The following is a 26,868-nucleotide window of genomic DNA, read 5'->3' on the forward strand; positions in this document are numbered from 1 at the left end:
AAAGGTCTAGGCAGTTACTGATCTACCCTTGTGAAAGTCATATAAACACAAATTTCGAAAGCAAAGCACATTATATGAGAGTATGGTTAGGTTAAGCACTAGGATAATGATCTTGATGATAGGTTACGCAATGGATATGTCCTCTAGAACTTTAAATGCTGAACTTTTAAACATGGAGACCTCTAGCCATGACCTCGATAATTAACTAATCAAATGACTGTGGGGAAAATGTACCCTTCTTTTCCCTCAAACTGTAAAGATACGTAAAATAAATGGGCAGAATTTTATGAAAGATAAATAACATGATGTTAAAATAGATCTGCACAGTATGCTCTATAAACCGTCACAACTGAACATGCTGTTCTGATCATCTTCTTGCCTCAGGAGGCACCACGGTGCTGTCTTGAATTGTTCCTGCCTCTTCCTGGATGGCCGATCGCAGACATTTTCACTCCTGATCCGATTTTGCATCTTTCAGTGCTAAGCATATATTGACGGCACCTATGACCTGCACAATCTTAAATTGTTATTTGTTATGTTATCAGCACATGAATGGGCTGTCCTCAGATGTTTTGTTGTGGTATGTTTAGTAAAGATTTATAAAGTGTCAGATTTCAAATGTACTATGCCACTAATGACCAAACAAACCATATATTCATAAATATAAAGTGTTTATTTAAAAAAATGGGGCATGTTAATGTGAAAGTAAAATTAGTTTGATCCTGCTACAGAATCCTGTAGTTTGTTACGTATAAGGATGGGTGTCCTGAAGAGCAGTTTTGTTGCTGTTACTCACTGGCTGGGTGGTGGTGATGGTGGTTGGCGGCAGAAGTAACATCGTGCACTCAGCATTTAGTTGACATTAACTCAGTGGAAGGCATCTGTTTCTACCATCTTTGGCTAACAAAGAGGGCTCCTTTTCTGTCTTCTGATGTGTATTTTATTGGTAAACTCCTTCCTCTATACAAGGTTGGGCTATGAGAACTCTGGGCATTGTGGAAGACAATGTGCGCCTCGCTCAAGATGAGCAACGCATTCAGACTTGTATGGGGATCTTGGAGAGGTTTACCTCCAATAACTGTCCTTTATTGCTCCTGTCTATGTCAACAGACAGGTCAGTTTTATTGCTGATGCACTTAAAACCTTCTCAAAATCGCTGCATTTCTAGGATTATTTTTATGTGTATTACACCACGGTATGTTTCTGCTTATGTAGTTGTAGGATTGATAATTTACGAAAACTCCTACCACATCCACTGCAATGATATGGTTTCCCCCCAATGTTTGTACATTGATGTGTCCCTGGGGTTAATAAATCGCAAAAGCTCCTCCCACATTCACTGCACTTGTATGGTGTTTCCCCTGTGTTTGTTCGCTGGTGGTTCATTAATTTTGAGTATTCAGTAAAATTACTTCCACATTCAGTGCAATGGTATGGCTTTTTTCCTGTGTGTGTTCGCTGATGCTGTTTAGGCTTGGTAAAACCCTGAAGCTCTTCCCACATTCACTGCACTTTAATGGTTTTTCCCCTGTGTGTGTTCGATGATGAGTCTTTAATACTGAAGAGTCATTAGAACTACATCTACATTCACTGCAATGATACAGTTTTTCCCCAGTGTGTGTACACTGATTTATCTGTAGGGTTGATAATTGCAAAAAGCTCTTTACACACTCACTGCATTTAAATGGCTTTTCCTCAGTACGTGTTTGCTGATTAAGTTTTAGGTGTGATAATCGCTAAAACCTCCTTCCACATTCACTGCAGTTCAATAGTTTTTCCCCTGTGTGTATTCTCTGATGTGTTTGGAGGTTTGATAAGCGACTAAACCACTTTGCACATTCACTGCACCTGAAGGGTTTTTCCCCTGTGTGTGTTCGTTGATGTCTCTTTAATGTTGAAGAGTCACTAAAACTATTTCCACATTCACTGCAATGATAAGGATTAGTTACTTACCTGTAATCCTAGTTCTTTTCCAGGGATATCCTCATCAAAGTCATAAGCATTAGAATATTCCCGCCCATGCGCGGGACCCCGGAAACACTATTATATGTGCCCCACATATAAATATCCATATATATATATACATACATATATATGATAAGCAATTGCAGCCCAATAACCATCAGAGCTGATACATGCTGTAAGGAATTTCCACTAAACATATAAAACATGCACTAGAAACAGGAGAAACAACCATAAACTTGTTTAGAAACTGTTTTAATGCTCAGTAAACAGTAGAAATTCTGATAAACCACTGAAAGCATAGTAAGCTCCCAGGCTGCATTGCAAATACCCAGTCTAACAAGACTGAAAAGCTAACCTGTAGCTGTATAACAATAAACTGACACTGTGCCTTTAAGGCACACCTACCCCCCAGCTTCCCATCATGCCTCAGGGGTGGCAGTTAGCTCAGTTGTTCTTTGTGGAGACTGAAAAAGCCATGGCACAAAGGGATGACCACATCTTTAAAAAATGACAATCCTTTGCCCGGGGAGGCGGGAGGGTTGCTTATGACTTTGATGAGGATACCCCTGGAAGAGAACTAGGATTACAGGTAAGTAACTAATCCTTCTCTTCCAGGGGATCCTCATCAATAGTCATAAGCATTAGAATAGAATAGCGAGCCTCACCTCATCCCCCTGCGGGCAAAGGAGAACATAGAAAATGTGATCAGTAAGCTTAACAAACCAAGCTCGGATAGAGCAAAAATCTATCCAAACAGATTCCTCAAGGAGGCCTGGCCTACTTGAGCATCAGCCCTGGAATCAGATTCTAGGCAGTAGTGCCTCGTAAAGGTATGAACCGATTTCCAGGTTGCCGCCTTGCAGATCTCTGACATTGGGACGTCATGCAAGAAAGCAACTGTGGCCGCTTTCCCCCTAGTGGAATGAGCCTTGGGGGTTAGCGGTAAAGGCCGCTTCGCCAGCTGGTAAGCTAAGGTGATGCAGGACACAATCCATCTCGAAATGGATCTCTTAGCGGCTGGGAAGCCTGTTCTCATGGCGCCATAATTGACAAATAGCTGATCCGTTTTTCGTATGCCTTTGGTACTCTCTAAATAGAACTTAAGTACCCTCTTAAGGTCCAAGGAATGGAGCGACCGTTCAGCAGGGATCGTAGGATTAGGAAAAAAGGATGGTAGCGAAATGGACTGATTGATATGGAAATCAGACACTACCTTAGGGAGAAAAGATGGATGCGCCCTCAAGACTACCTTATTATGGTGAAAAACAGTGTATGGCTCTTTGATACACAGTGCCTGGATCTCGCTTACTCTGCGCGCTGATTTAATGGCTACCAGAAAAGCGGTCTTCCAAGACAAATGCTGCAAGGAAGCTCTGTGGATGGGCTCAAATGGTGGGCCCATCAATTTGGATAACACCAGGTTCAACTCCCACGGAGGAGAAGGGTTTCGAACAAGGGGATACACTTTTTTCAACCCCTGTAAGAAGTCCTTAAACACCTGCATCTGGAAGAAAGAGGGCTGACTAGGTGATCGTCTGTACGCCGTAATGGCAGACAAATGGACCCTGATAGAGGCATACTTTAAACCTGATCTGGCTAGGTATAGCAGATAGGGGAGAATGACATCTTCCTGACCCTTCGTAGGATCAAGGTGATTTTCCCTACACCAAAGAAAAAACCTTTTCCACTTGAACGCATATGACGCTCTCGTGGCAGGCCTTTTCGCTTCTTTCAAAATATGCATACAATCAGGAGGCAGATTCAGATGTCCATATTGCAAGACCTCAGGAGCCATGCTGCCAAGCTCAGTGAGGGAAGGTTGGGATGAAGAACCCTCCTGCCCATTTTGGACAGCAGGTCCGGCCTGCAAGGTAGTCTCCTGTGTGGAAGTACCGACAGATGAAGAAGGTCCGGGTACCACCACTGCCGTGGCCAGTCTGGAGCTATCAGAATCATGGTCATGTTGGATCTGAGTAGCTTGGTCACCACCTTCGGGATCAGGGGCAGAGGAGGAAAGGCGTAGGCAAATGTCCCTGACCAGTCCATCAAAAGTGCATTCCACCTTGTCCCTGGACGGTGGAATCTGAACGCGAAGGCGAGGCATTTTGTGTTTTCGTCGTCTGCGAACAGATCTATCTCCGGACGACCCCAGCGATGGAAAAGGTCCGCCATAACCTCGTCGTGCAGTACCCAGTCTGGCTGATCTTCGAAGTGCCTGCTGAGTGCGTCTGCCTTGACATTGAGCTCTCCTGGAAGATGCACTGCCACCACCGAGAGGTTCCGGGCGAGATGCCAGTGCCAGATCGCCTGAGATTCCAGAGAAAGAGGACGCAACCGAGTTCCGCCCTGCTTGTTTAGGTAGAACATGGTTGTCGTGTTGTCGGTCTGGACCAGGACCGAATCTGACTCGATTGCCGGTAGGAAAGCTTTCAGAGCCAGGTGGACTGCTCGAAGTTCCAGCATATTGATGTGGTAGGTCTGTTCCTGCGCCAACCACCGCCCTTGTATCTGAAGGCACCCCATGTGTGCCCCCCAGCCTTGCAGAGACGCGTCCGTCACCAACGATTGCACTGGTAGTGGCAGGTGAAAAGGGACTCCCACCATTAGATTCCGCTGCTGAGTCCACCACACGAGGGAGGATCTCGCCGCCTGGGAGAGACATATACGATCGTCCCAGCGACCTGTTGACTGATCCCACTGGTCCTCCAGAGTCTGCTGCAGAGGCCGCATCCTGAGCCTGGCGTGGGGGATGAGAAAGATGCAGGACGCCATGGACCCCAGCAGGGATGCCACCTGCAGGACCGGCGGATTTTGCACCTGGAGCAGAAGCTTGCATTTCTGTGTCATTGAAGACAGTCTCTCCTCCGAAGGATACGCTCTTCCCACGCTTGTGTCCAGAACGGAGCCAAGGTAGTGGATGGTTTGAGTGGGCTGCTGCACTGACTTCTCCATATTGACATGAAGTCCGAGCTCGTGCAACTGTCGAAGACATATCTGGAAGTCGCGCCTCACCTGCAGCTGAGATGGACCTTTCAGCAGCCAGTCGTCTAAGTATGGATAGACGAAGAGACCTTTTCTGTGGAGGGCAGCTGCCACCACTGCCATGCATTTGGTGAAGACTCGCGGAGCCGACTTGAGACCAAAGGGCAGGACCTTGTATTGATAATGCTTGCGGCCGACCACAAACCGCAGGTACCTGCGATGACGCTTTGCTATGGAAATATGGAAGTACGCATCTTGGAGGTCCACCGAACACACCCAATCCCATATCTGATGAAGTGCCAGGCTGCGAAACTTCTCCTTGACTATGACTTTGTTCAGGAGGCGAAGGTCCAGAATCGGCCGGAATTTGTGCTCCTGATCCTTTTTGGGGACCAGAAAGTACCGGGAGTATACTTCCTTGCCAATTTGAGACGGAGGAACCCTTTCTATAGCCCGCTTTTGGAGAAGGGTCCTTACTTCCTTTCGGAGCAGTAGTAATTGATGAGGACGGGACTTTTTTGGTGGAATGTCTTCTGGGAGTGCACGGAAACGTAGCGCATATCCATTGCGCAGTATATTCAGCACCCAGCGATCTTTTGTGATGCTGACCCACTCTGCCAGATGTTATGAAGCACTCCCTCCCACTGAAGTGGGCAACGGCGGCAGAGGAAGCCACTGTTCATGACTTTCCTCCTGCCTTCGCTGTGGAAGAGGACTGCTGCTGGTGGCCTCCTCTACCTCTGCCAGACTTTCCTCCTCGATACTGCGATTTTCCCTACTCTTTGCTCTGGGTCCACTGAGGGGTTTGAACCCTCTGTTGAGGCCCTTTGCGTTGGTTGGGTCTGTAGCGGCGCTTGAACTCCTTCTTCTTCTCCAGCCCAACCGCCTTAAGAGTGTCCAGCTCAGTTTTCATGCGGGTCATTTCCTCATCTGCATGCGTGCCGAAGAGAGAAGAGCCAGAGAATGGGAGGTTTAGTATTCTCTGCTGAGCGTCTGGCTTCAGCCCTGTGAGTCTCAACCAGGACGATCTTCTGGTGCACACCCCAATCGCGTAAGAATGAGCTGCCAGCACTGCCCCATCTGCCGCTGTGCTGATTGACTGATTAGCCACCAGAGATCCCTCCGTGACTATTTCGTCGAAGTCTTTCTGGTCCTCCTTTGGAAGCTTAGATTTAAAACGATCCAAAGAGTCCCAGAGGGCCCTATCGTAGTGGCCGAGCAGCGCCGCCGCGCTGGAGACCTTCAGGGATGCAGCCGCTGACGTACAAGCTTTACGACCCCATGAGTCCAGGGACCTGCTCTCTTTATCAGGAGGGACAGAGGAAGATGCCGAAACGGCGTGAGTCTTTCTTGCTGCTGCTACTATCACAGAGTCTGCCGGTGGGTCCGACTTAACAAACACCGGATCAGAGGCAGCCGGCTTATACTTTTTCAGGATGCGAGCAGGCACCGCCTTGATGGTCGAAGGTGTCCATAACTGGTTCGAGGATCCCCGGAACCAAGGGAAGCAGAGGTCTAGACGCTGTCTTCTGGTGAAGAGTCTCAAAAATCACAGTTGTTATGACCTGAGGGACTGACATTTGGATGTTAAGTTTCTGTGTGCCTCTCTGCAGGACCTCATGATATGTATTGATATCATCAATAGGGGAGACCCTGGATACTGGGCTGTCCGAAAGTGTGGGGGAGTAATCCCGCCTTGAGGACCGGGTGGATGAAGTCGAGGAAGTAGACGGTGTTCTCCTACTCCGCCGATGATCCCTGGATCTCCCAGCACGATCTTCTTGATCCCTGGATCTCACCGCACAGTCATCTCGCCTGGGGGAGCGCGATCTAGAGCGCTGTCTCACAGGTGACCTCTCGCGTGCTCGTCTAGGCGGACTCACCCTGTTCACTTCTTCCACCAGTCTCTGGAGAGGAGACCAATGGTGCAGACTGGCATAGTCTTGCATCCTCCTAGTCGCCCCTGAATCCCGCCAGTGATGTGCGGGTTGCAGGCATTCGTGCGACAGCTGAACCGCAGAAATGGCCTCTTGCGGTCGTGAAGGGGATCTGCGGACCTGGACAGCATCCTTGGAACGGCTGTGTGGCGTCGCTGACCTTGGAGAAGCCCTCCTGGACGAGCGTGAGGATGAATGGCACGAAGCCGACTCAGTCAACAGAACCACGGAGTCCCCAGACCTCACTGAGGCTTGTCTCGACGTCGAGCGTGCTCTTGACGGCGATCTGTGTGCATGTCGAGCCTCCCATCTGCTTGACGTCGAACGTCTTGTCGACGGCGACCTGCGCCGATGAGTGGTAGGCGACGAATGGTGCCTCGACGTACAGTCGACGACGGAGGGACCCCTTCTCTCGACGGCGAATGCCGAGTATACGACGGCGGAGCTGCGACCAGTCTCGACGGCGACAGCCTGCGCGGCGATGGCTGAGGGGTATTTCTCGCCCTCGATGCCGAACGCCGTCGAGACGACGACGGAGACCTCATCCTCTACGCCGATCATCGCCTGGTTGACGATGGCGGAGGAGTGTTCTTCGCTCTCGACGTCAACCGCTGGTGGAACTGCGACAACGGAAGAGAGCCCACCCTCGACGACGGAGGGGAGATACTCCTCGACGCTGAGCGTCGCCTGGCTGTCGCCGGCGGAGGGTCTCTGGTACTCGACGCCGAGCGTTGCCTGGTTGACGCCGGCGAAGGATCCCTGCTACTCGACGCCGAGCGTCGCCTGGTCGACACCGGCAGGGGGGTCTTATCTCTCGACGCCGAACGTCGCCGGGTTGACGGCGGCAGAGGGGTCTTGTCTCTGGACGCCGATCGTCGCCGGGTTGATGACGGCGGATGACTCTTCGACATCGACGACGTACCTTTTCTCGACGGCGAGCCCGCTGTCGAGGGTCTTTTTGAGGAGATATGTCCCATCTGAAGGTCTTTTTTCAGCGCCGAGCCCGACGCTGAAGTAGAAGGACGCGAAGACTTACTTCTAGAAGGCGTCCTGGACCTCTTGGAACCCTCTTGGAACCCTTCCTGACCGGAGATCTTCCTCTAGATGGATTCGCCAGGCCATAAATGCGAATCCTTTCCCTGTCCTTCAAAGTTCGTTTGGACAGGTTCTGGCAGTGAGGACAGGTCTTAGGATCATCGTCCTCAGGCAAATATAGGATACAGACCCTATGGGAGTCACTCTGTGATGCCGGCCGGTCCTCAGGAGCGGGTTGAAGAATGAGGGGGTCCACCTCTTGATCTAACCAAGCCTGAATGCTGTTACAGCGCAGGTCAGCGGAAGGATCAAGTGAGGGAAGGAAAGGAAGGGAACACCGGGGAGGGAGATCTGAAATGAGAAAAGAACAGAGCACACACCAGTAAGAATCATCTTAACATATACAACCCTTAAAACTGTGTACCGCATGTGGTATTGCCCATGGCCCTTGTACCTGTAAAGGAAAATAATATCCATTCATAACATGACGTAGGTAACGTAAGAAGGCAGGTTTGAGAGGTGGGCTGGCAATGCTTGAGGCAGAATGTTGGACTGTATAAATGACAAAATGAACAAGGATCAGCCCCTATGCTAACCTCCTACTCTGATCTGTTTATGCAACGTAGCATGACCTGGCACCTACCCTCCTATCGACTCCACCGCACTTCACAGGGGTAGAGTGCAGCCCTCTACCACTCGTGATAACCCCTGTTAAGATAGAGTCAACGGAACAAACTGCACCCATCACTGTAATCCTCTGCACGCAGTCACCACACTCTCCCTTCGTGTTCACTTCACACTTCAATCTTTATGGAGATGAGCAAAACAAATATCGATGATAGGGCCCCGCACTTGCGAGCTCTAGGAGTGCCAATGAACCCTGCAAGCCCAGTCGTGAGGCCACCACCCCACCGGCCGACAATGCTGGCCGAACAAGATCCGGGGAGAGGCTCTCTCTCGCTCCGCCTGCCGAAAATGCAGGCCGGACAAATCCTCTGGATACCGAGTGTAAGCCTTCGTAGGAGCAGCCGCTCTACCACGAAGGTTCAGACGAATCTTTGGTGCAAGCACCCTTACCGTACAGCAAAGGTCACGGACTGTGGAACGCAGATCGGACGGGAACGTGAACAAGCCACTGGAATTTCCGACAACCGGAGGCAAGGAGACTTCCTGTTTTAAGCCCCAAGCGCGTCTTCTCGCGAGACGCGCCATGCCCTCTGGGGGCTGTAGTTCCGGACGTCTCGGGACGCGGAAGTCTGTGGATCGCCGCTAGCGCTTGCCTCGGGGGGGAACACTGACACACTCTTGGCCTTTTTGCCACAAGAAGGGCAAGGATCAAAAAGAGACGGCATTTTAGGTATTAAAAAATGCCTAAATCTGTCAAAAAAAGACAGCTTCTTACTTGAACAGATGGAAAACGTCGAAGTAAGGTATAAAAGTTGTTAAAAGTGAAATTCTTTTCTGAGAGAAATCAGAAAAAGTGGAGCTGTGTTGCCAGGATCCTTCCTGAAGGCATGATGGGAAGCTGGGGGGTAGGTGTGCCTTAAAGGCACGGTGTCAGTTTATTGTTATACAGCTACAGGTTAGCTTTTCAGTCTTGTTAGACTGGGTATTTGCAATGCAGCCTGGGAGCTTACTATGCTTTCAGTGGTTTATCAGAATTTCTATTGTTTACTGAGCATTAAAACAGTTTCTAAACAAGTTTATGGTTGTTTCTCCTGTTTCTAGTGCATGTTTTATATGTTTAGTGGAAATTCCTTACAGCATGTATCAGCTCTGATGGTTATTGGGCTGCAATTGCTTATTATATATATGTAAGTATATATATATATATATGGATATTTATATGTGCCCCACATATAATATAGTGTTTCCGGGGTCCCGCGCATGGGCGGGAATATTCTAATGCTTATGAAGTACTGGGTTTTTCAGAACCAACCCAGCGGTGCCAGGGGACACACCCGAACCACACTTATGACTTTGATGAGGATCCCCTGGAAGAGAACGGTTTTTACCCAGTGTGTGTATGCATATGCCGTTTTAGGTATGATAACTGACAAAAGCATTTTGTACATTTACTGCACTTGAATGGTTTTTCACCAGTGTGTGTTCTCTGATGCTTTTTTAGGTGTGATAACTGACAAAAGCATTTTGTACATTCACTGCAATGATACGGTTTTTCCCCAGTGTGTGTATGCATATGCTGTTTTAGGTGTGATAACCGACAAAAGCATTTTGTACATTCACTGCACTTGAATGGTTTTTCCCCAGTGTGTGTACGCTTATGCTGTTTTAGTTGTGATAACTGACAAAAGCATTTTGTACATTCACTGCAATGATACGGTTTTTCCCCAGTGTGTGTACGCATATGCCGTTTTAGGTGTGATAACTGACAAAAGCATTTTGCACATTCACTGCACTTGAATGGTTTTTCCCCAGTGTGTGTACGCTGATGTATCTGTAGGTATGATAACAGACTAAAGCTCTTTACACATTCACTGCATTTGAATGGTTTTTCCCCTGTGTGTGTTCGGTAATGCTTTTGCAGGCTTGATAAATATGCAAAGCTCTTCCCACATTCACTGCATTTGAATAGCTTTTCTCCTGTGTGTGTTCGATGGTGCTTCCTTAATGCTGAAGATTCACAAAAACTACGTCCACATTCACTGCAATGGTATGGTCTTTCCCCTGTGTGTGTTCGCTGGTGTCTTTGCAGGTCTGATAATCGAATAAAGCTCTTCACACATTCAGTGCATTTGAGCGGTTTTTCTCCTGGGTGTGTTTGCTGATGGTGATTTAAGAGCGATGAGAAACTAAAGCTCTTGCTGCAGGTGTCTGATTTTACTCTCTTGGTTAATGTCTCTGGGTCAGGTATATATTTGTCTACATTCATGACAATGTTACCTGATGGGCCAACATGGCTGATAATGGACTTATTTTCACATTCTCTGGGTGTGTGTGGCATTTTGCACATTTGTTTTCCTATTCAACAATTAAGTACAATGGTCACTGAATACTTGCCACACTCGTAACATGTGTAGTTCTTCTTTGTGGGTGATCGTGCCTTTAGACTGGAGAATGATTTTGCAAACTTACAGGTAAAGATTCATCCTACTTCGGGGTGGTGCAAATCAAGATAGTACTCAGTGTTTTAGGAAGCTGAACTCCTCTTTCCTTTACCCTTCACATGTTTGGCTCCACTCTGTTGTGCCTTTCTCTGGTTGCTCCGTATGGTGCCAGAAAGAGTTTAAAATGCACTTAGAACACTAAATAATGGTCTGATGTCATTTTAGGACGCAGAACACTGCTGTAATCACACCATACCGATCCCATGATCAAAACTGGTATTGCACACATGTTTACACATGAGGTAGTTTGCCAGTGTTGATGCTTTTATTTTCTAGAGGTCTTTTCTTCGTCTTGTGGCGTGGAGGCGCACAGCTCAGGCTCTTACACTCACTGAATTGCCCTTTGCTGCTTCTTCCAGGATTGCTCAGTTTATGGTCAAGTTCCTGTCTCCAACTGCGCTGATGTTTTCTTGAATACTGGAGCTCATTAGTTCAGACCGTTTCTTGAAGATTTAAAGTATTGTGTTCTTTATTCAAAAACATTTCGTGCATTCAAGGCTTGTTTTCTGTTGGATGCAAAGAAACCCAAAATTACTGCCTGCAAACATACTGGAATATGAATACACAACATTTAACTTGTTGTAAAATCATCTTTCCTTTACTATCATTGAAACCTATCAAGGGATATTTCACCTCACAGAGATATTTACATAAACATGTTTGGCTGAACATGTCACATCTTATTTTTTTCAGAAAACCGGAGTATTTACCAGTGTTCACACAGCAACTTAGCAAAAAAACAGCACTCTCCAAGCACCCATTTTGTTTTCAATGTGCATCATCAGAGAAGAGGACTGAGTGAATGCGTGGGAGGATTAACTGATCTAGTGTGCCATGAGGGAGCACCTGGTTCAGTCTTCTGTAGTCATGCACTCTAATGGGTTCTTGGAACTGCAGTCTTTTTGTAATTTCTTTTAACGTGACTAATGTATAGATAAAGCAAGTGCTCCTGAGTAGAGGAAGTAATGCATAACATCTGAGACTATCTGACACTTAGGAAAATCTAAATTCTGAACATGTATACAAGAGAAGTGCATACAGGAATGAGAACATACTCAGATGGTGGAAAGGAAGTGGAAAAGAGAAAAAAGGAGTGGGAGGAAAAGATACCGAATATCTCTAATGAAGGAGGCCAGAGCAATCACTCCTGAGAAAAGATAAAATGCAGAACTTAGTTAACAGGCACTTTATTGAGTTCTAATTCTAACACTTTCAGGGAGGGTGTGGATCTGATATGAACTGGTAGTGGGTCCCCCTTCTTTAGGGTGTACTTCTTTTGAGAGTGGACGTCTTTGTCAAATGAGAGGATATGAGACAGGGGGCTTACTCCAAGAGTTCTGATTCAGGCACATAGCTCACATTTGTGTGAAGAGATAGAGGATGAGTTTATTTATACAGTCAGTGTGGAAAACAATGTGCTCATCACTTACACTGATCAAAGGCATCCATGACATGCGAGAGTTTTGGAAAAGATTAACTGAAATTCCAAACACTTACCCACCCTCAGTGTGCAGCCAGAAGCCCTTTTTATCTACGTAAACTATATGTATTGCGGTCATTCAATCTACCTCCAGATTTATTGCTTTTTGCATATTCGCAGATGCCAGACTGGATCTGGAAATTTTGTAATGGCGATCCTGCGGCTGTAGGTGGTGTCTTCTTCCTCTAAACATCAGTTAAAGAGCAGAAGCGACGTCTCTAGAGTCGTATGGTGCCACGCAAGTGCCCCAACGTCAGTTTGTTGTCCATTTCTTTACAAGCTGTTTGAGGCAGTGAATGTGGAATGCAAAAGTCTTGAATTGGAACTTTATTATCACTTACATGCCTGACCGTCCTTTAGAACAGGGAGGTGGATGGGACCAGTGGGGAATCTGCAGGTAGACAGAGTATCCATCAGAAAGATAGAAAGTTCAGGTAAGTAACTTTTTCTTCTGATGGATACTTCTACCTGCGGAGTCCTCAACCCCTGAATAAATACTGCAGCAGCACGCCATCCTAAGTAGTGGGAAGCAGTTTCTTTTTAGTAAAGGCATACGAGAGCTTAATGCAAACACCAATCCACTGTGACAGAGTCCTCTTTGCTAACTCCTTGCCATTTTCTTTGCTCATATATCAGACAAAGACAAATCTTTAGAAACTTCTATGTCCTGTTGATATAAAAAGTGACAGACCTTCAAGGGACCAGTCAATGTAAACTCTCCTCCTCTTCGGTGGGATGCAGTGAAGGAAAAATGTATAAAGTGCAACGGCCGGACCCAGATTAAAAGAGGGAACCACCACAGGTGGAAAAGCCGTTTTGGTCCTGAGAATCAGTTTGCCGAGGTTAAAACCTGTAAAGCTTGAAGGCACATTGTTTGCAGCTCCCTGATGTGCAGTGCTGAATCAGTGGTCACAACGACACAGCTTTGACTGTCAAAAGTGTTGCTCAGATGTGAATTTCCCTTGGAAAAATGAAAAGACAAGAGACGTTTGGCAAAACAGGAATAAGCTGGTTTAATTAAATGCAAAGGCCGGGAGAGCCTCAACAGAGGTGTGTCTGAATACTGTCTCAATGTGCAGAGGGTTTGGCTGCGCATTATACATTTCTTGATGTACAATAAATCGATCATGCATTCTGGAACCAGTCCTAGGCATGAACCATAAATCCAGCCATCTGATAATGGGGACGCAGATGGCTCTCAACTTTGTGGTGACTCGATGTGGGCCAGCGTGAATGTGGTCACATGTCCGCATGAGGAGCATGTGATCACTGCGTGTAGTGTGCATGCTGTGTTCTGATTTGCTGAGTGTTCCTAACTACATGCGATATTTGACTTTTTGATATTTTGTGAGCGCGCGCATTTGGTCAAACGTGTTTTATTGGGGTCAGTTTCCTCAGACCTGTTGTGGTGTAGCTGCCTATCTGTGGGATCAATCTGGGTTTTGCCTGCTCGTGCATTTGTTTTTGGGCTAAGTGTAACCCCATCTGTGACCTGTCAATCGGGAGGCTGTGGTTTGGGTCACAGGACCTGTCTGACCTCATATCTCTGACTCGGGGTTGATGAGGAGGTCAAATCGGGTGAATTCGCCAGTAATGATGCGAGTTCGTTATTACATGAACATATAACATGGCGGTCATTGATATCACAGTTATCAACATTTTCATTATTATGCGTGCACTTGTCATGGCATACACTGGCATTGTTTTTACCAATATCAACATTGTTATGTGTACATCTCTCACGGCATATTTCGACATTGCATTTATCGATATTGACATTCCACCTCTAGTTGAATTTTCAATGACATGATCTTTCTCATCTGTCATGACAGTCACATTATTTGAAGCTGGGTGTGTTTCTGTTCTCTCTGCTATTCTTTCCCTAGCTATTTGCATGCTACCTAATTTGAGCACTGTGTTTCTTCAGCTGGAAACGCCCACTTGTAGGAAACCACAAAATAATAGTACAAAAATGACAGCAGGTAGTAGTGATGTGCACAGCCTGGTCACCCATAGGGGGAACCTGGAAAAAATACTATGGAACCAGTCCTGCTCCAGGGCACCCCCTTCCCACTTCAAGTCAACTTGTGGACGATGCAGTGCTTGAAAGGCAAGAGCGAGAGTTCCGTTTTCAAGATCATTTTCAGGAATAAACATGTAACAGGAATAAACGTGTAACAAGAAGCACAGATCTTGGCACACACCCCTCCCTCCATCGCGATCATCAAGTACAACACAATCTGATGTTGCATTACCATGAGGCAGATGGCTCTTAGTTGTTCCCCGATAGCATTAAGGCCAAACTCAGTGCCATTGATCCTCTTCAGTAGTTCCCACCTGGTGATTTGGAGCCAGCAGGCATTTGCTTTTGTCTGTAAGGGACCCCCTGCATTCACCTGAGTGTCCATAAACAGTTTGAAATCTTCAGGACAGTCCTTTACTGAGCTCACCCAAAATAATCAGCAATTCTTCTTCTTCAAGCCGGATGCAACAGAGTTGTTGTCTTCGGCAGCGGATGTTGGAAAAACTCAGAAAGATCTTTTCTAGAGAAGACCAGGGTTGGGGTGTGTATGGTCATGAGGGTGCAGAGGCCACGCCATCTGGGAATGAGCTGTGCATAGGCGAAGTTACCACGGTGCTAGTAGTAATCCATCAACGTGGAGATCCCCTATTGCAGGTCTGGTATGTGCAGTACTATTACGCAGTTAGCATAAGTGCTGAGAGGTATCATTCCTTTGCTTCTGAAACACAAAGAATACTGTGTAACTTTCCATACAATTACGAGATGCATCTTCCCTTCCAACCATGTGTAGCTATTTACTTAACGTCCCAGATTTTCTGGCATGGGGAATCTGTGTTGGCGTTCGAGCCCTCCTATAGGCCTCGTCCTAGCTGTGTGGTAAACCTGGCTCCTGACACTAGAGTATCTGCCTCATTTTGGAACTGTACAGTGGCCTCCACTTGGTGGAAACCCTAGGGCTGCCGAGACCTGCGTACCTCAGCCAACCCCGCTGAGGGTTCAACAGTGGAGGGAGACTTAATCCCCTGCGGGAACCTGGATGGCGAACTCTGGCACAGACTCTTGATCTACAGCATTTTGCGGCATAAAAGCCATTGTGGATGAAGGTAAGGAATTTTTTTTTAAACAACGGTAGGAAGAGGATACGCCCTGTTGGGGGCTGGTTTGGTATTACTGCATGTTTGTATTCTGTATGTGCGAAGGCATTGCCTCGCCAAACAATCACCTCTCCCTGCTGCATCCCCAGTCCTTTGCTGGGCTGGGCTCCCTGGCTGCTGTGGCTGTTGCCATGTGGTGGCCCTACCATCTTTCCCTGCTGCGGCAGAGCACTGGTTGCCTGATTTCTCTAGGGCTGACTGTACAATGAAGTTGCGTTGCTCTAGGCTTGGTTTTGGGAACACGCATTTTGTGGGGGTTGTCCTGGGATTATTTTTTTCTGCTCATAAAACGGTTTTAAGCAAGAATGGCTGGTCTTGATATTTTTTCTGAAACAATAGTGCCATTCTCTGTAACCTGGGGGCTTCCAGCCTCTCTGCCCTCTACTGCCACCGCGGTCATCTTGGGGGCGATCGTGCCCGCTCATGTTCTTTCCAAGGTAGGCCACTGCATGGGTGGTGTGGATGGTAGCCTGCTCAGTTTAGGCCATGGGATTTAATTCCATGCGACGGGTAGGGGCACCTCCTTGGGGCATCATTCCAATGGTTAGGCATGTCAAGCTTCTTACAGGTGTCACTCACTCATGTACCACGTCTGGTAACAGATAGGGGACCTCAGACATGGGAACGCACCTCTCCTGCTCCACTTCCTCATGCATGGAGGTGCCAAGGTGGGGGCAGAGGCTGACCTGGGTAATCCCGGGGGTGCATACGGTCGGGTTGCTACTGCCATTGTCCATATCTGCCTTGGACCAGATATTTCTAAAAACTAGACACCCTTGAGACTCCAGGGAGGTGTGGCTTGTATTGATCCCCCAACATATTCCCACCCAGAATCCCTTGCAATCCTCAAATTTACCTTAAAAAAATCACTTTTTTCTCACATTTCTATGTGCGAACATTGTGGGATCACCTGGCTGACAGAAAATTCCAACCACCCAGCGTTCCCCCAGGTCTCCTGATAAAAATGGTACCTCATTTCTGTGGGTGGGCCAAGCACCTGCGACAGGCAAGGGCCTAAAACATATTATGTAGACATCAAAATTACCTATCACAAAATTAACTGGTTTTGCAAGGGGAGGTACCTGGTTTTTTGGCGGGAGGTCGGCAGCCATCTAGGGAAACCTACCAAACCCACACATTTTTGAAAACTAGATACTCTGGGGAGTCCATGGAGGTATGGGTTGTGTGGATCCCTCAATGATTTCCTACCAAGAATCCCCTGCAAACCTAAAATGTAGCTGAAAAAATCACTTTTTCCACACATTTGTGTGTGGGATCACCGTGCCAGCACACAGTTCTACCACCCAGCGTTCCCCTTGTTCTCCCGAGTAAAATGATAACTCACTTGTGTGGGTGTCCAATGCAGAATCGGCTAAAAATGTAGCGCTTAGAATTCACTGTGCTGTACCATTTATCCCTATGTTTTTGGCCCTTCCCAGTCACAGGCCCTTGGCCCACCCACATAAGTGAGGTATCATTTTACTCGGAAGAAGAAGGGGAACTTAAAAATAAATTTAAGTAAAGAGTCTTAAACAGCAGTAGATATACACAAGGTTGATATGGAAATGTGCATATTTTCACACAAGTGCCTTGAATTATCTTATGCAGGTGTTCATAGCATTAAAACCTGGCAGCCATTCAAGCAGGAGTGAATATTTATCAGTTAAATAAATGTGGAAATATACTAAGTTCAGCTTCATTTTTTCACCAAACCCAAAATAAATATGGACAAATACCGATCAAAGTAGCAAAAAATAAATAGGGATAAATACAGATGGAAATGTAAAAAAAAAAAAATACCATAAAACCCGGGAGCCCTAAATATAAGTTACACTACAAATCCCCTATCAGGGGGTGTTAACATTCGAACTATACATATCAGATTTATTAGACTATTGAGATTGATATCAAAAACATGAGGGGGAGGCATAATAGGGACCCGTCCTCCACAATGCTATGCAAATAACCAAAAAGGGTCCCTTCTGTATCAGGGAAAGAGTGTGTGCATGGTCCCAGCCTCGAGCGAGTACACACCGGTCTACTGAGAGGGAGTAGCTTTGACGGAGGTGTGACTACAGGCGCCCCTCCTTAGCTCCTCGAAGGACTCATGGGGCCAAATGATGGTCGCCTTTAAAGTTTTTTTTATATTTAAACAGACCAATTAGGTGCTGTATATTTGTTTTTGTATATTTTTATTACTACTATTGTGTTCAGTGCGACAACTGGAGTGTGAGCATTATTTCTTCTTTCTAGGTCCTGATGAAATGCCTTAAGGTAGGGCATGAAACTTGTTGACCTTACAGGGAAACGATAGGTATTCAAGCCTAGAGTTTTTCCCGCACATCCCCAGATTTTAGTATACCACTTTAGGGGTAGGAAATACATTTGTTTTGGATTTACTAATCTGGTATTTTTAAACTTTTTTTCAACTTTAAATAAACCCACTCCTGTCTAAGACAACATAGGTGGTCAGGTCAGGTGTATAGGGACACCCATATTTTCCAATCTAGTGCTCCCACATACCCGTTGGTAGTAGCACGTCCCTATCCGTGGAGGGCAGGGATGGACCCTATGATGAAGCATGCCACCAAGGGGCAACCCGGGTGGGTGAGGGGTGTTTGAAAGAAAAATGTCTTTCTATCTTCAAGTTCCTGCTGGGTCATATTTCTTTCTCTCTTTCACTTTTGAGATGGGTATGCAGGGAGCTCCAAAAAGCCCAGTGTCTGTGAGATAGGCACATATAGCATCAAAGAGAAGAAGAAAGAGAACTAATAATTGTGTATAAAGCAAGAGATCAAGACAGTAACACGGAGACCAGTGAAAGTGTATTGGAAGTTTTACAAATTCTCAACAGGGAAGTCAGGTGAAAGTAAAAATAATAGTAATCTTGTCTACACACCAGGATGATCAGCGACAATTATCGAGCTTAGCTAAAGGACGGTTACAGTAAGATCAGGAAAGAAAAGTGCTGCGGATATTGCTTTGAGCGATCTTTAAGAGCCGGCCATGAGGGTCTAAACTCCATTAAGGGAGAAAGTAGAAAGCGAATATCAATAAATCGTAGTTTCACTGGTGTGGACAGGGGACAAGAGAGGTGGGCAATTTCTCACCACAGAAGCTTTCTGTCTTGTAACCTGCGTAGTTCCTACTTGACAAGGTTTCCGTACGCTTCATGGATGAAAGGGCTTTAACCTGTTATTTGTTTAAATAGTGACCAGCGGTGTCGCTGGGCCATAACCCTTCAAGGTGCAATGTAAGAAAGGTGTTTTTAAGATGCGATTGCCTGGGTCGACAGCGTAGATTAGAAGCTGTAAGAGCACGCCAAAGGAGTCTAGGTGGGTTTGTTTATTGGAGTTAGACCAGTCACGCCACGGAATTCCGATGTTCAGAAAAGGGGGCAAGAAGAAGCTGCAGTGGCCAGGTGCGGAACCCCTACAGTCCGATGCACAGGACATATTATTGTGGGGTCAAGGGCAACAAGTTTTCATGTTTATTTTGTCTACTAAACAAGTAGGCCTATCCCACACCAGCACAAACCCTTTAGAGGACAGGTTAGACATCTGTTAAAGAATGTCTGTCAGGAGAAGATGAGTTAATATGAATAAGTTCTTCAAATTCGCATATATGAATAATTAAAACCAAAGCATTCGTTTTTACTATAAGCGCTAAAAGAAAGTACAGTGGGTCCAGTATAAAAACTGTAACATTTTGAGGCTGTTTATAGTGCTTTTAGAAGGTCCCTTCATTATATGGAAATACACGCTCTGTACTAACAGAAAATGATTATGACGGCAGGTATATGTTACTATTGTATCGGCACCAATCTAAAAAAAAAAAAAAAAAAATATGTCTAAAATAGAAATACACGTAGCACGATTCCCAGGACACATTGTTTAGGGTCAATGACAATACGTTTTCATGTTTATTGTGTGCTTGGGAGATGTAGGCCCAACCCCCTGCAGCACAAACCTTTGGGCTGCCAGTTTACAGTAACACACTATACAACAGGGAAGGGGATTGTCTGCAGTTAGGATAATAAATGTCTTCATATGTTAATGCTGTTTGAACTAGTATTTATGGTTCAATAATCCAAAACCTATCATGTTAGGGTGAGCGATCTAGGGAAATGTAAGCTTAGACTGCACTACTGACAGTGGTTCCAGTAAAAAACATATGTACACGTTTGCAAACTTTAACAATATGAAGCTACGTATAATGCTCCCACAATGCTGTCTGATTAGATGCAAATATTTGCAGAAGCTTGAAAGGAAGCTTTCAACATAAAATGTTCACCCAAAGATGCAACTAGGGAAAAAAAACATTTTGTTAAACTACTGTGAAATTTTAGGTACCATATTTTTGAAGCATCATTTAGTAAAATTAGTTGATGCATGCTGGTTTTTCCCCAAAATATTCATAATGGAAAATATGTTTAACCAATTCCAACAAGAAAAATAAACAAGCATTGACTAGGCCAATAGGTCTGACATTCATGGTCAGTCGTATGGTTTTATCAATGCGTGTCTTGTTTTGACATGGCTTTAGTAAAACTATATTGTTGTGGGAGATGCCGGACCGTCACCACTGTAACAAACGTTGGCAAAAAGCAAAATTATTTTTGGGGTCTCAAAAAGCAGACATTCCACAATTGGTCCTGCCACTGAACAAAACTACTTTAGGTGGCGATGTGCTTCTTGTGAGAGAGCAGAATGCTTTCACTCACAGTGAAGCCAGACAAGAGATCGATTGAGAGAGAGAGATTGAATTTTAATAAGAACAAAAGGTATTAGTTAATGCCTTGCCTAATTAGAGGCCCAATTCTTAAAGAGAAGTCACAAAAGTAGGAATTCGTACTTCTTGAAAATATTTCTGGACTAGGAGAGGATGTGGCCTAACGGCTAGAGCGATCTACGTAAGCCTATCTGGATCTACTGGACTCTGTGCACGCTGTACTTTACTTTGGTATAGTATATACAGAGCCAGCTTCCTACTGGGGCCGGCTCTTTAAGAAAACTTTCAGGGATTAACAAGAGGTTATTGAAGCAGACCTCCAAACCGTTGTCCGAGCAAACCTGTGTGCACCACATTTTCGAATGAGCAAATATTTTGTGGAAACGTCTGCTGAGCGATTGAAAATTCACTTTACCCACACACCTCTTCTGCCCACCCTGGAAAAAACCCTTTCTCATCCACTAGTCAGGAGAAATTTACAAATGTTTCCAGTGTGTTAAGAGATGGGAGAAGAGTTGCTGAATACCCTTAAACATGTGAGTTTGTGGGTATGCAAAAATTCACAGGTTATTTCCAACTCCTTTATGTACTTTTTCTGAAGGTGACAAAATCAGAGTCAAGACAGAATTTAAAAACTGAAGCAAGACATACCATAATCAGAGAGACTACTATCAGAGTTCTGACATAAGAGTACTGTCACAATGTGTCACCATACTGCACGACTCCAAAAGGGAAAAGGGAATTTGCTTACAAGTAGATTTCTAAAGCATCACATCCCAAGGACAAGTAGATATTTTATCAAATTCCACACCTTTGACTAAATTGATGGAACCTTGCTCTTACAGTGGAAAGGATGTGGATGCGCCTCACCACCAACAAGGTAGGTTAATCATCAGGTGGGAAGCCCTAAACAAAAGGACAGACAGGCATTTTGGTCCTTAATAGACAAATCACAATCTACAGGAAATCCACCACCATATTGTGCAATCATGCACAGAGACTCCTGAATGGGCACACACCATCCTTCCTACAGTCTTCAGAAGATAAGTGGACCACGCAGACACACGTGCACGCACACACACTTGGACATGTGTAGTTAACAAATGTGTATAGATGGATGAGGCAGCAGACATTGTTTCGATAGTGTAGAGAAAAGAGCAGTGCAGTGTGCACCAATGTTCTATTTAGGTTGTAAATACCTTTCGTAGTTTACGCAAACGTTGTAAAGGATGCACATCTTTCTCAGTGTAGTTAGAAGCAGTGCAGTTCCTGCAGATCTGTGCAGTAAAACGCACTGCAGTGTGCACAGATTTCTTGCAGTGTATCACCCAGCAGTGCAGTGTGCACAGATTTTTCAAAGCTCAGTAAAACCATTGCAGTTCATACAGATTTTATGGTTACCGGTGCCTAAAGAATCCTTTCCACTCATAGTGCGATCCCATGCAGTGCGCACAGATTTTCATAGTGCAGTAAGCTGCAGTGAAGTGGCAAAGATTCCTCATAGTGCAGCAAAGAGTAGTGCTGGGAGCACAGATTCCTTATAGAGCAGTATGATGCAGTGAAGTGACATAGATTCCTCATAGTGCAGTAAAGAATAGTGAAGGGTGCACAGATTTCTCATGGTGCAGTAAGATGCAGAGCAGTGTGCACAGATTCCTCGCAGTGCAGTAAAGAGTAGTGCAGGTGCACAGATTCCTCATAGTGCAGTAAGATGCAGTGCAGTGTGCACAGATTCCTCATAGTGCAGTAAGATGCAGTGCAGTGTACAGATTCCTCACAGTGCAGTAAGATGCAGTGTACAGATTCCTCACAGTGCAGTAATAATAATAATATCCACATTTGTAAAGCGCGAACAATCACCCGTAAGGGTCTCTAGGCGCTGGGGGCCGTCGGGAAGATTAAGCAAGTTATTGCCCAGAGTCACATGGTGCTGGGCTAATCTGCCGCCTGCGCCGGGATCGAACCGTGACCCCCAGATTCCGGAGTCAGTCGCCCTGGCCGCGGCGCCACACCTCTTCCAGTAAGATGCAGTGCAGTGCACAGATCCCCTCTTTAACACCAATGACGCCCACAAACACCCCCAGGGCTGGAAGGAAAGCCCCTCAGGGGTCCCCCTCCCCGGTTGAAGCGCCCAGCTCAGCTCGGCTCTTGGCAGAAATTCCCTCCAGGATTATTCAGTCGATTTCTACAAACACAGCAGAAGGTGCTGACAATCTCCTACCTGAGCAGTAACCTGTGCAGACATGTCCAGGCTCTCGCCCCCTCCTGGGGGGCGGGGAGGGGCAGATCTGGGATCCGAGGAGGGGCAGATCTGGGGTCTGAGGGGGGGCAGGGGCAGATCTGGGGACCCCGGGGGGTCTGTAGATGAAGGTAACTGCACAGTCAGACAATGGATCCTTCCTCCTCTGCGGAGGCCAGAAGTGATGTCAGCAGCCGCTGCTGGTGCTGTCTCTGCCGCCGCTGACCCGGAAGAGGAAACCCTTCTCCCTTTTACGCAATGTACTCGGTGGGTTTCATCAGCAGGCGAGGGGCGACCTCTGGTGGCCGCTGACGGAACCGCCGCCTCCAGGATGTCCCAGACATGGATGCTTTTCAGACACTCACAGTTCAAGGACTGTGCAGCTGCTTCCTCCCAAGCAAACGCCGCACTCTGCACTGGGGTCACATAAACATTTAGTTTTAAGACGCCCTGAGATTTGACACTCAGTGCAATTTACTTTAATGTAGATTTACGAATTTATGGCATCTCCAAATATCTGTATTTGTACTTATTTGAGTTACACTCATTTATTTACTGCTCTCTTTGTAGGACTGGCTTCTCTGCGCCTACAGACAAAACACGAGTTCACCTGTGAAGCTTTACACATTCATGAGTTTCAAAAATGCTTCTGGAAAACAGTTTGATATTTCCCCCTTACCTTAATCCAAAGGCCTTTCTTTGCACATACTTGTATATAGCATAGAATTATGTATGTGACAATGTCTCCCCTTAGCACAACTACACTTTGTATTTTTCTCTTATGGTCTTCATGGGAAAAACCTTTCCCTCCTCCATCACTTAGGGGATTGTTTCCTTCCATTTTCCACTCTGACAACAGGTTTACTCCTGCTACTGACCGGAGTAAATCTTCAAATATTTCAAAGGTGGTGGTTGCATACATGCCAACATTTTACAACCAGAAAATGGGAGAGTTTTCTAAATTAGGGAAATGTGTTTCCCCCTCTGACTCCTATTGAAGCACAGAGAATTTCAGGTGGGAGGCAGCTAAAAGAAAGCCATTTTTGGCTTAAAACATCATGAGTTTTCAACCTGATCGGGCTGTTGGCAAGGGCGTAGCTTTTGGGGGGAGGGGTGTTTGGGGTATTACACCCCTCTAGTAAATGTTTTTACTGACAAATGGTTGGGTACATTTGCTTTCAGTTAGGTATAGCGCGGTGTCTACCGGGTTTCACCACACACACCCTCCCTCCCTATCTCTGTTTTAAAAGGCTTCAAATATGTTTGTTATTTTAGCAACATCCTGTTATTTCTCTTATTTAGGAACCCTAACAACCTGCATTCCTCTCCTTTTCCACGGCCTCTTAAACTCCTCTCGTGCACTTTAACATTGAATGCCAGCATGTTTGTTGGGCAATCTGAAGCTCGTCCCGCCCCCACTCCCCTGCAACCTGACTTACCGAGCTATGCCCCTGTCTGTTGGTATTTATGGTAAAGAGTCAAGAAAAAGTTTGTAAATATCAACAAACAAGTTTGTGCGTGCTTTCACACTTTGAATTAGGATTGCCACATGTCCGGTTTCTACCGACACCACTGGTATTTTAATGTCCCGGTCGATACAAAAGTAAGCAATCCCTTAAAGACGTAGGGCCTCATTTATCAGGCTCCTTGCGCCGCCGGAATGTCACAAAAGAGCCTGCTCCATATTTACAAGGCAGCACTAAGCCACTTTGTTTGGCTTAATCCTGCCTCGTAAATATCGTTCCTGTTAACAAATATTTCTGTGTTAAAGGGATGTGCAATGGGTGTTGTTCCCAGCAACATCCATAGCTTTTTGACACTGCCCCAGATTTATGAGAAATCGTAAACCTGAGGCAGCGCCAAAAACGTACGCCTCCCCAGGGGAGGTGTAAGAGAGGTACAACAAGGAGAAATATCTTTATTGTTCCTCATTTTCCCTTTTTCTATGTGTATTCTGCAGCACACATAGAAAGAGGAACAAGCCTCTAGCGATTGTGTTTGTGCAGGAAGGTTTCCCATGGTGCAAAGGTGCCTGCTTTGGCGCATGGCAGCCATTGTGCGCCGGTGTAGGGGAAAAGGACAGGAATGCGCCGTATCTGATAGATACAGCGCATTCCTGCCCTTTTCTTTTGCCCCAGGGCAGCGCTGAAGGAAGGCCTGCGGTGCTGCCCTACAGCAAAACCTCATAAATGAGGCCCCCAGTTTTTTTTACTCTTTATCGGTGCATAAATCAAACAGCAAATATAAAGAGAAACACTTATAAATATGTTCTGTAGCTGCGTTCCACGATCCCTGACTAATAATTAAAATAAAGGCAGAAAAGTCATGTTACAATTGAATACTTACAATTTTGTTAAATGTCCTACTTAGTATCATGTCTGGGCCTTTGCAAAATCTTAAAACAACAACAAATAGCCAGTATATATCTCTTGAAAAGGTGTCAACCCTACTTTGAGGGCGCTCTCCTCCTAAAGCCCATGTCCACAGCTGCCAAGTGTTCCAGTTGCTTATGTGTGACATATCTATGGTTTCAATAAGTGTGATGAATGACACTTCAAATGATACATTACTTCTGAGTAAATGAAAGAAATGACAAGTATCTGAGAGCCTCTCTGTGGGTTTTCTGTTGCTGCATCCATACTTCAATCAATCAATCAGGGCGATTCCTCACCCGTGAGGGTCTCAAAGCGCTTGGGAGTAAGAGCCAGGTCTAGAGTGTCTTCCTGAAGATGTTCAGGGAGGGGGCACGTCCGATGTCGATCGGGAATTCGTTCCAGGTTTTGGCTGCGATGTACGAGAAGGCTCTTCCACCTGTTCTGGCTCTGCGGATGCGCTGGGTTTCAGCGAGGTAGGTGGATTGGAGGTTTCACTTGCGTACGTGGAAGGAGATTCTCTCGTTGAGGTATTGGGGTCCGGTGCTGTGGAGGCATTTGTAGGCGTGGGTGAGTATCTTGAAGGTAACTCTCTTCTCATCGTGGAGCCAGTTGAGGATCCGCAGGTGTTGGGTGATGTGTTCGTGTCGAGGGATGCCGAGGACGAGTCTGGCTGCGGTGTTCTGTATGGTCTGGAGTTTGCGGAGCGGAGACTTGTTGATCCAGGCGTAGAGTGTGTTTCCGTAGTCCAGTCTGCTGGTTATGAATGTGTGAGTGACAGTCTTCCTTGATTCGGGGGGGGGATCCATTTGAAGATCTTTTAGAGGATGCGGAGGGTGTTGAAGCAGCTGGAGGCAACAGCGTTGACCTTTCAGGTCGTGGAGAGGGAGGAGTCAATTACAATGCTGAGGCTGCGGGCGTGGTCAGTGGAGGTGAGAGGGCTGCCGAGGGTGGTGGGCCACTAGGTGTTGTCCAATGCAGAGGCGGAGAGTCCGAGGACGATGACCTCTGTCTTCTCCGAGTTGAGCTTCAGGCAGCTGCTGCTTATCCAGGATGCAACGTCCTTCATTCCTTACTAGAAATTGAGTCTGGTGGTGATGTGGTCCTTGGTAGGGAGAGGATGAGCTGGGTGTCGTCGGCGTAGGATTCTATGCTGAGTCCGTGCTGTCTTACGATGGTGGTGAGGGGGGCCATGTAGATGTTGAAGAACGTGGGGCTGAGTGACGATCCTTGGGGTGCTCGGCAGTGGATTTCCGTGGGTTCGGAGAGGAAGGGTGGCAGCCTGATTCTTTGGGTTCTGCCGGTGAGGAAGGAGTGGATCCAGTCAAGGGCGGTTCCCTGTATGCTGTTGTCGTGGAGTCTGCCGGTGAGTGTGCAGTGGGAGACGATTTCCAACGCTGCAGAGAGGCCGAGTAGGATCAGGGCTGCAGTGTGTCCTTGGTCGAGGAGGGTGCAGATGTCATCTGTTGGGGTGAGTAGATCCGTCTCGGTGCTTTGGTTGCTGCGGAATCCGGATTGGGAGCAGCAGAGGATGGAGTTTTCTTCGATGAATTTTGTTAGCTGGTCATTGACGGTCTTCTCGGTGACTTTGGCTGTGAAGGGGAGGAGGGAGATGGGTCCGTAGTTCTTGAGGTCTGTGGGGTTTGCTTAGGTCTTCTTGAGCAGGGGTATGACTACTGCGCGTTTCCAGTCATTAGGAAAGGTGCCGTTCTTGAAGGTGGCGTTGATGGTGCGTCGTAGTTCTGGAGCGATGGTGGTGGCGGCTCTGTGGAAGTTGTGCGGCGGTCAGGGGTCCGTGGGGGCTCCTGCGGGGATGCCTTTC

At 46.4% G+C, this 26,868-nt stretch overlaps 1 protein-coding gene across 2 annotated transcripts in view; it reads right to left on the reverse strand.

The window, feature by feature from the left end:
• Positions 1 to 9,864: 9,864 nt before the first annotated feature.
• The window catches only part of LOC146839110 (uncharacterized), a 52,573-nt gene continuing 35,569 nt past the window's right edge, over positions 9,865 to 26,868 (reverse strand). The window contains exons 1-2 of one of the 2 annotated variants that reach the window (XM_085603125.1): positions 22,657 to 22,830; positions 9,865 to 11,553 (exon numbers count right to left, since the gene is read on the reverse strand). In XM_085603125.1, the coding sequence (XP_085459251.1) occupies positions 9,931 to 10,893 (963 nt within the window). In that variant the 5' untranslated portion in view covers positions 10,894 to 11,553; positions 22,657 to 22,830 and the 3' untranslated portion in view covers positions 9,865 to 9,930. Of the gene's footprint in view, positions 11,554 to 22,656; positions 22,831 to 26,868 lie in introns of those variants that run through there. The other variant, XM_085603126.1, reaches the window with a different exon arrangement.

The sequence above is a fragment of the Triturus cristatus genome, chromosome 4_2 (assembly GCF_964204655.1).
Source record: "Triturus cristatus chromosome 4_2, aTriCri1.1, whole genome shotgun sequence".
Classification (NCBI taxonomy): domain Eukaryota; kingdom Metazoa; phylum Chordata; class Amphibia; order Caudata; family Salamandridae; genus Triturus; species Triturus cristatus.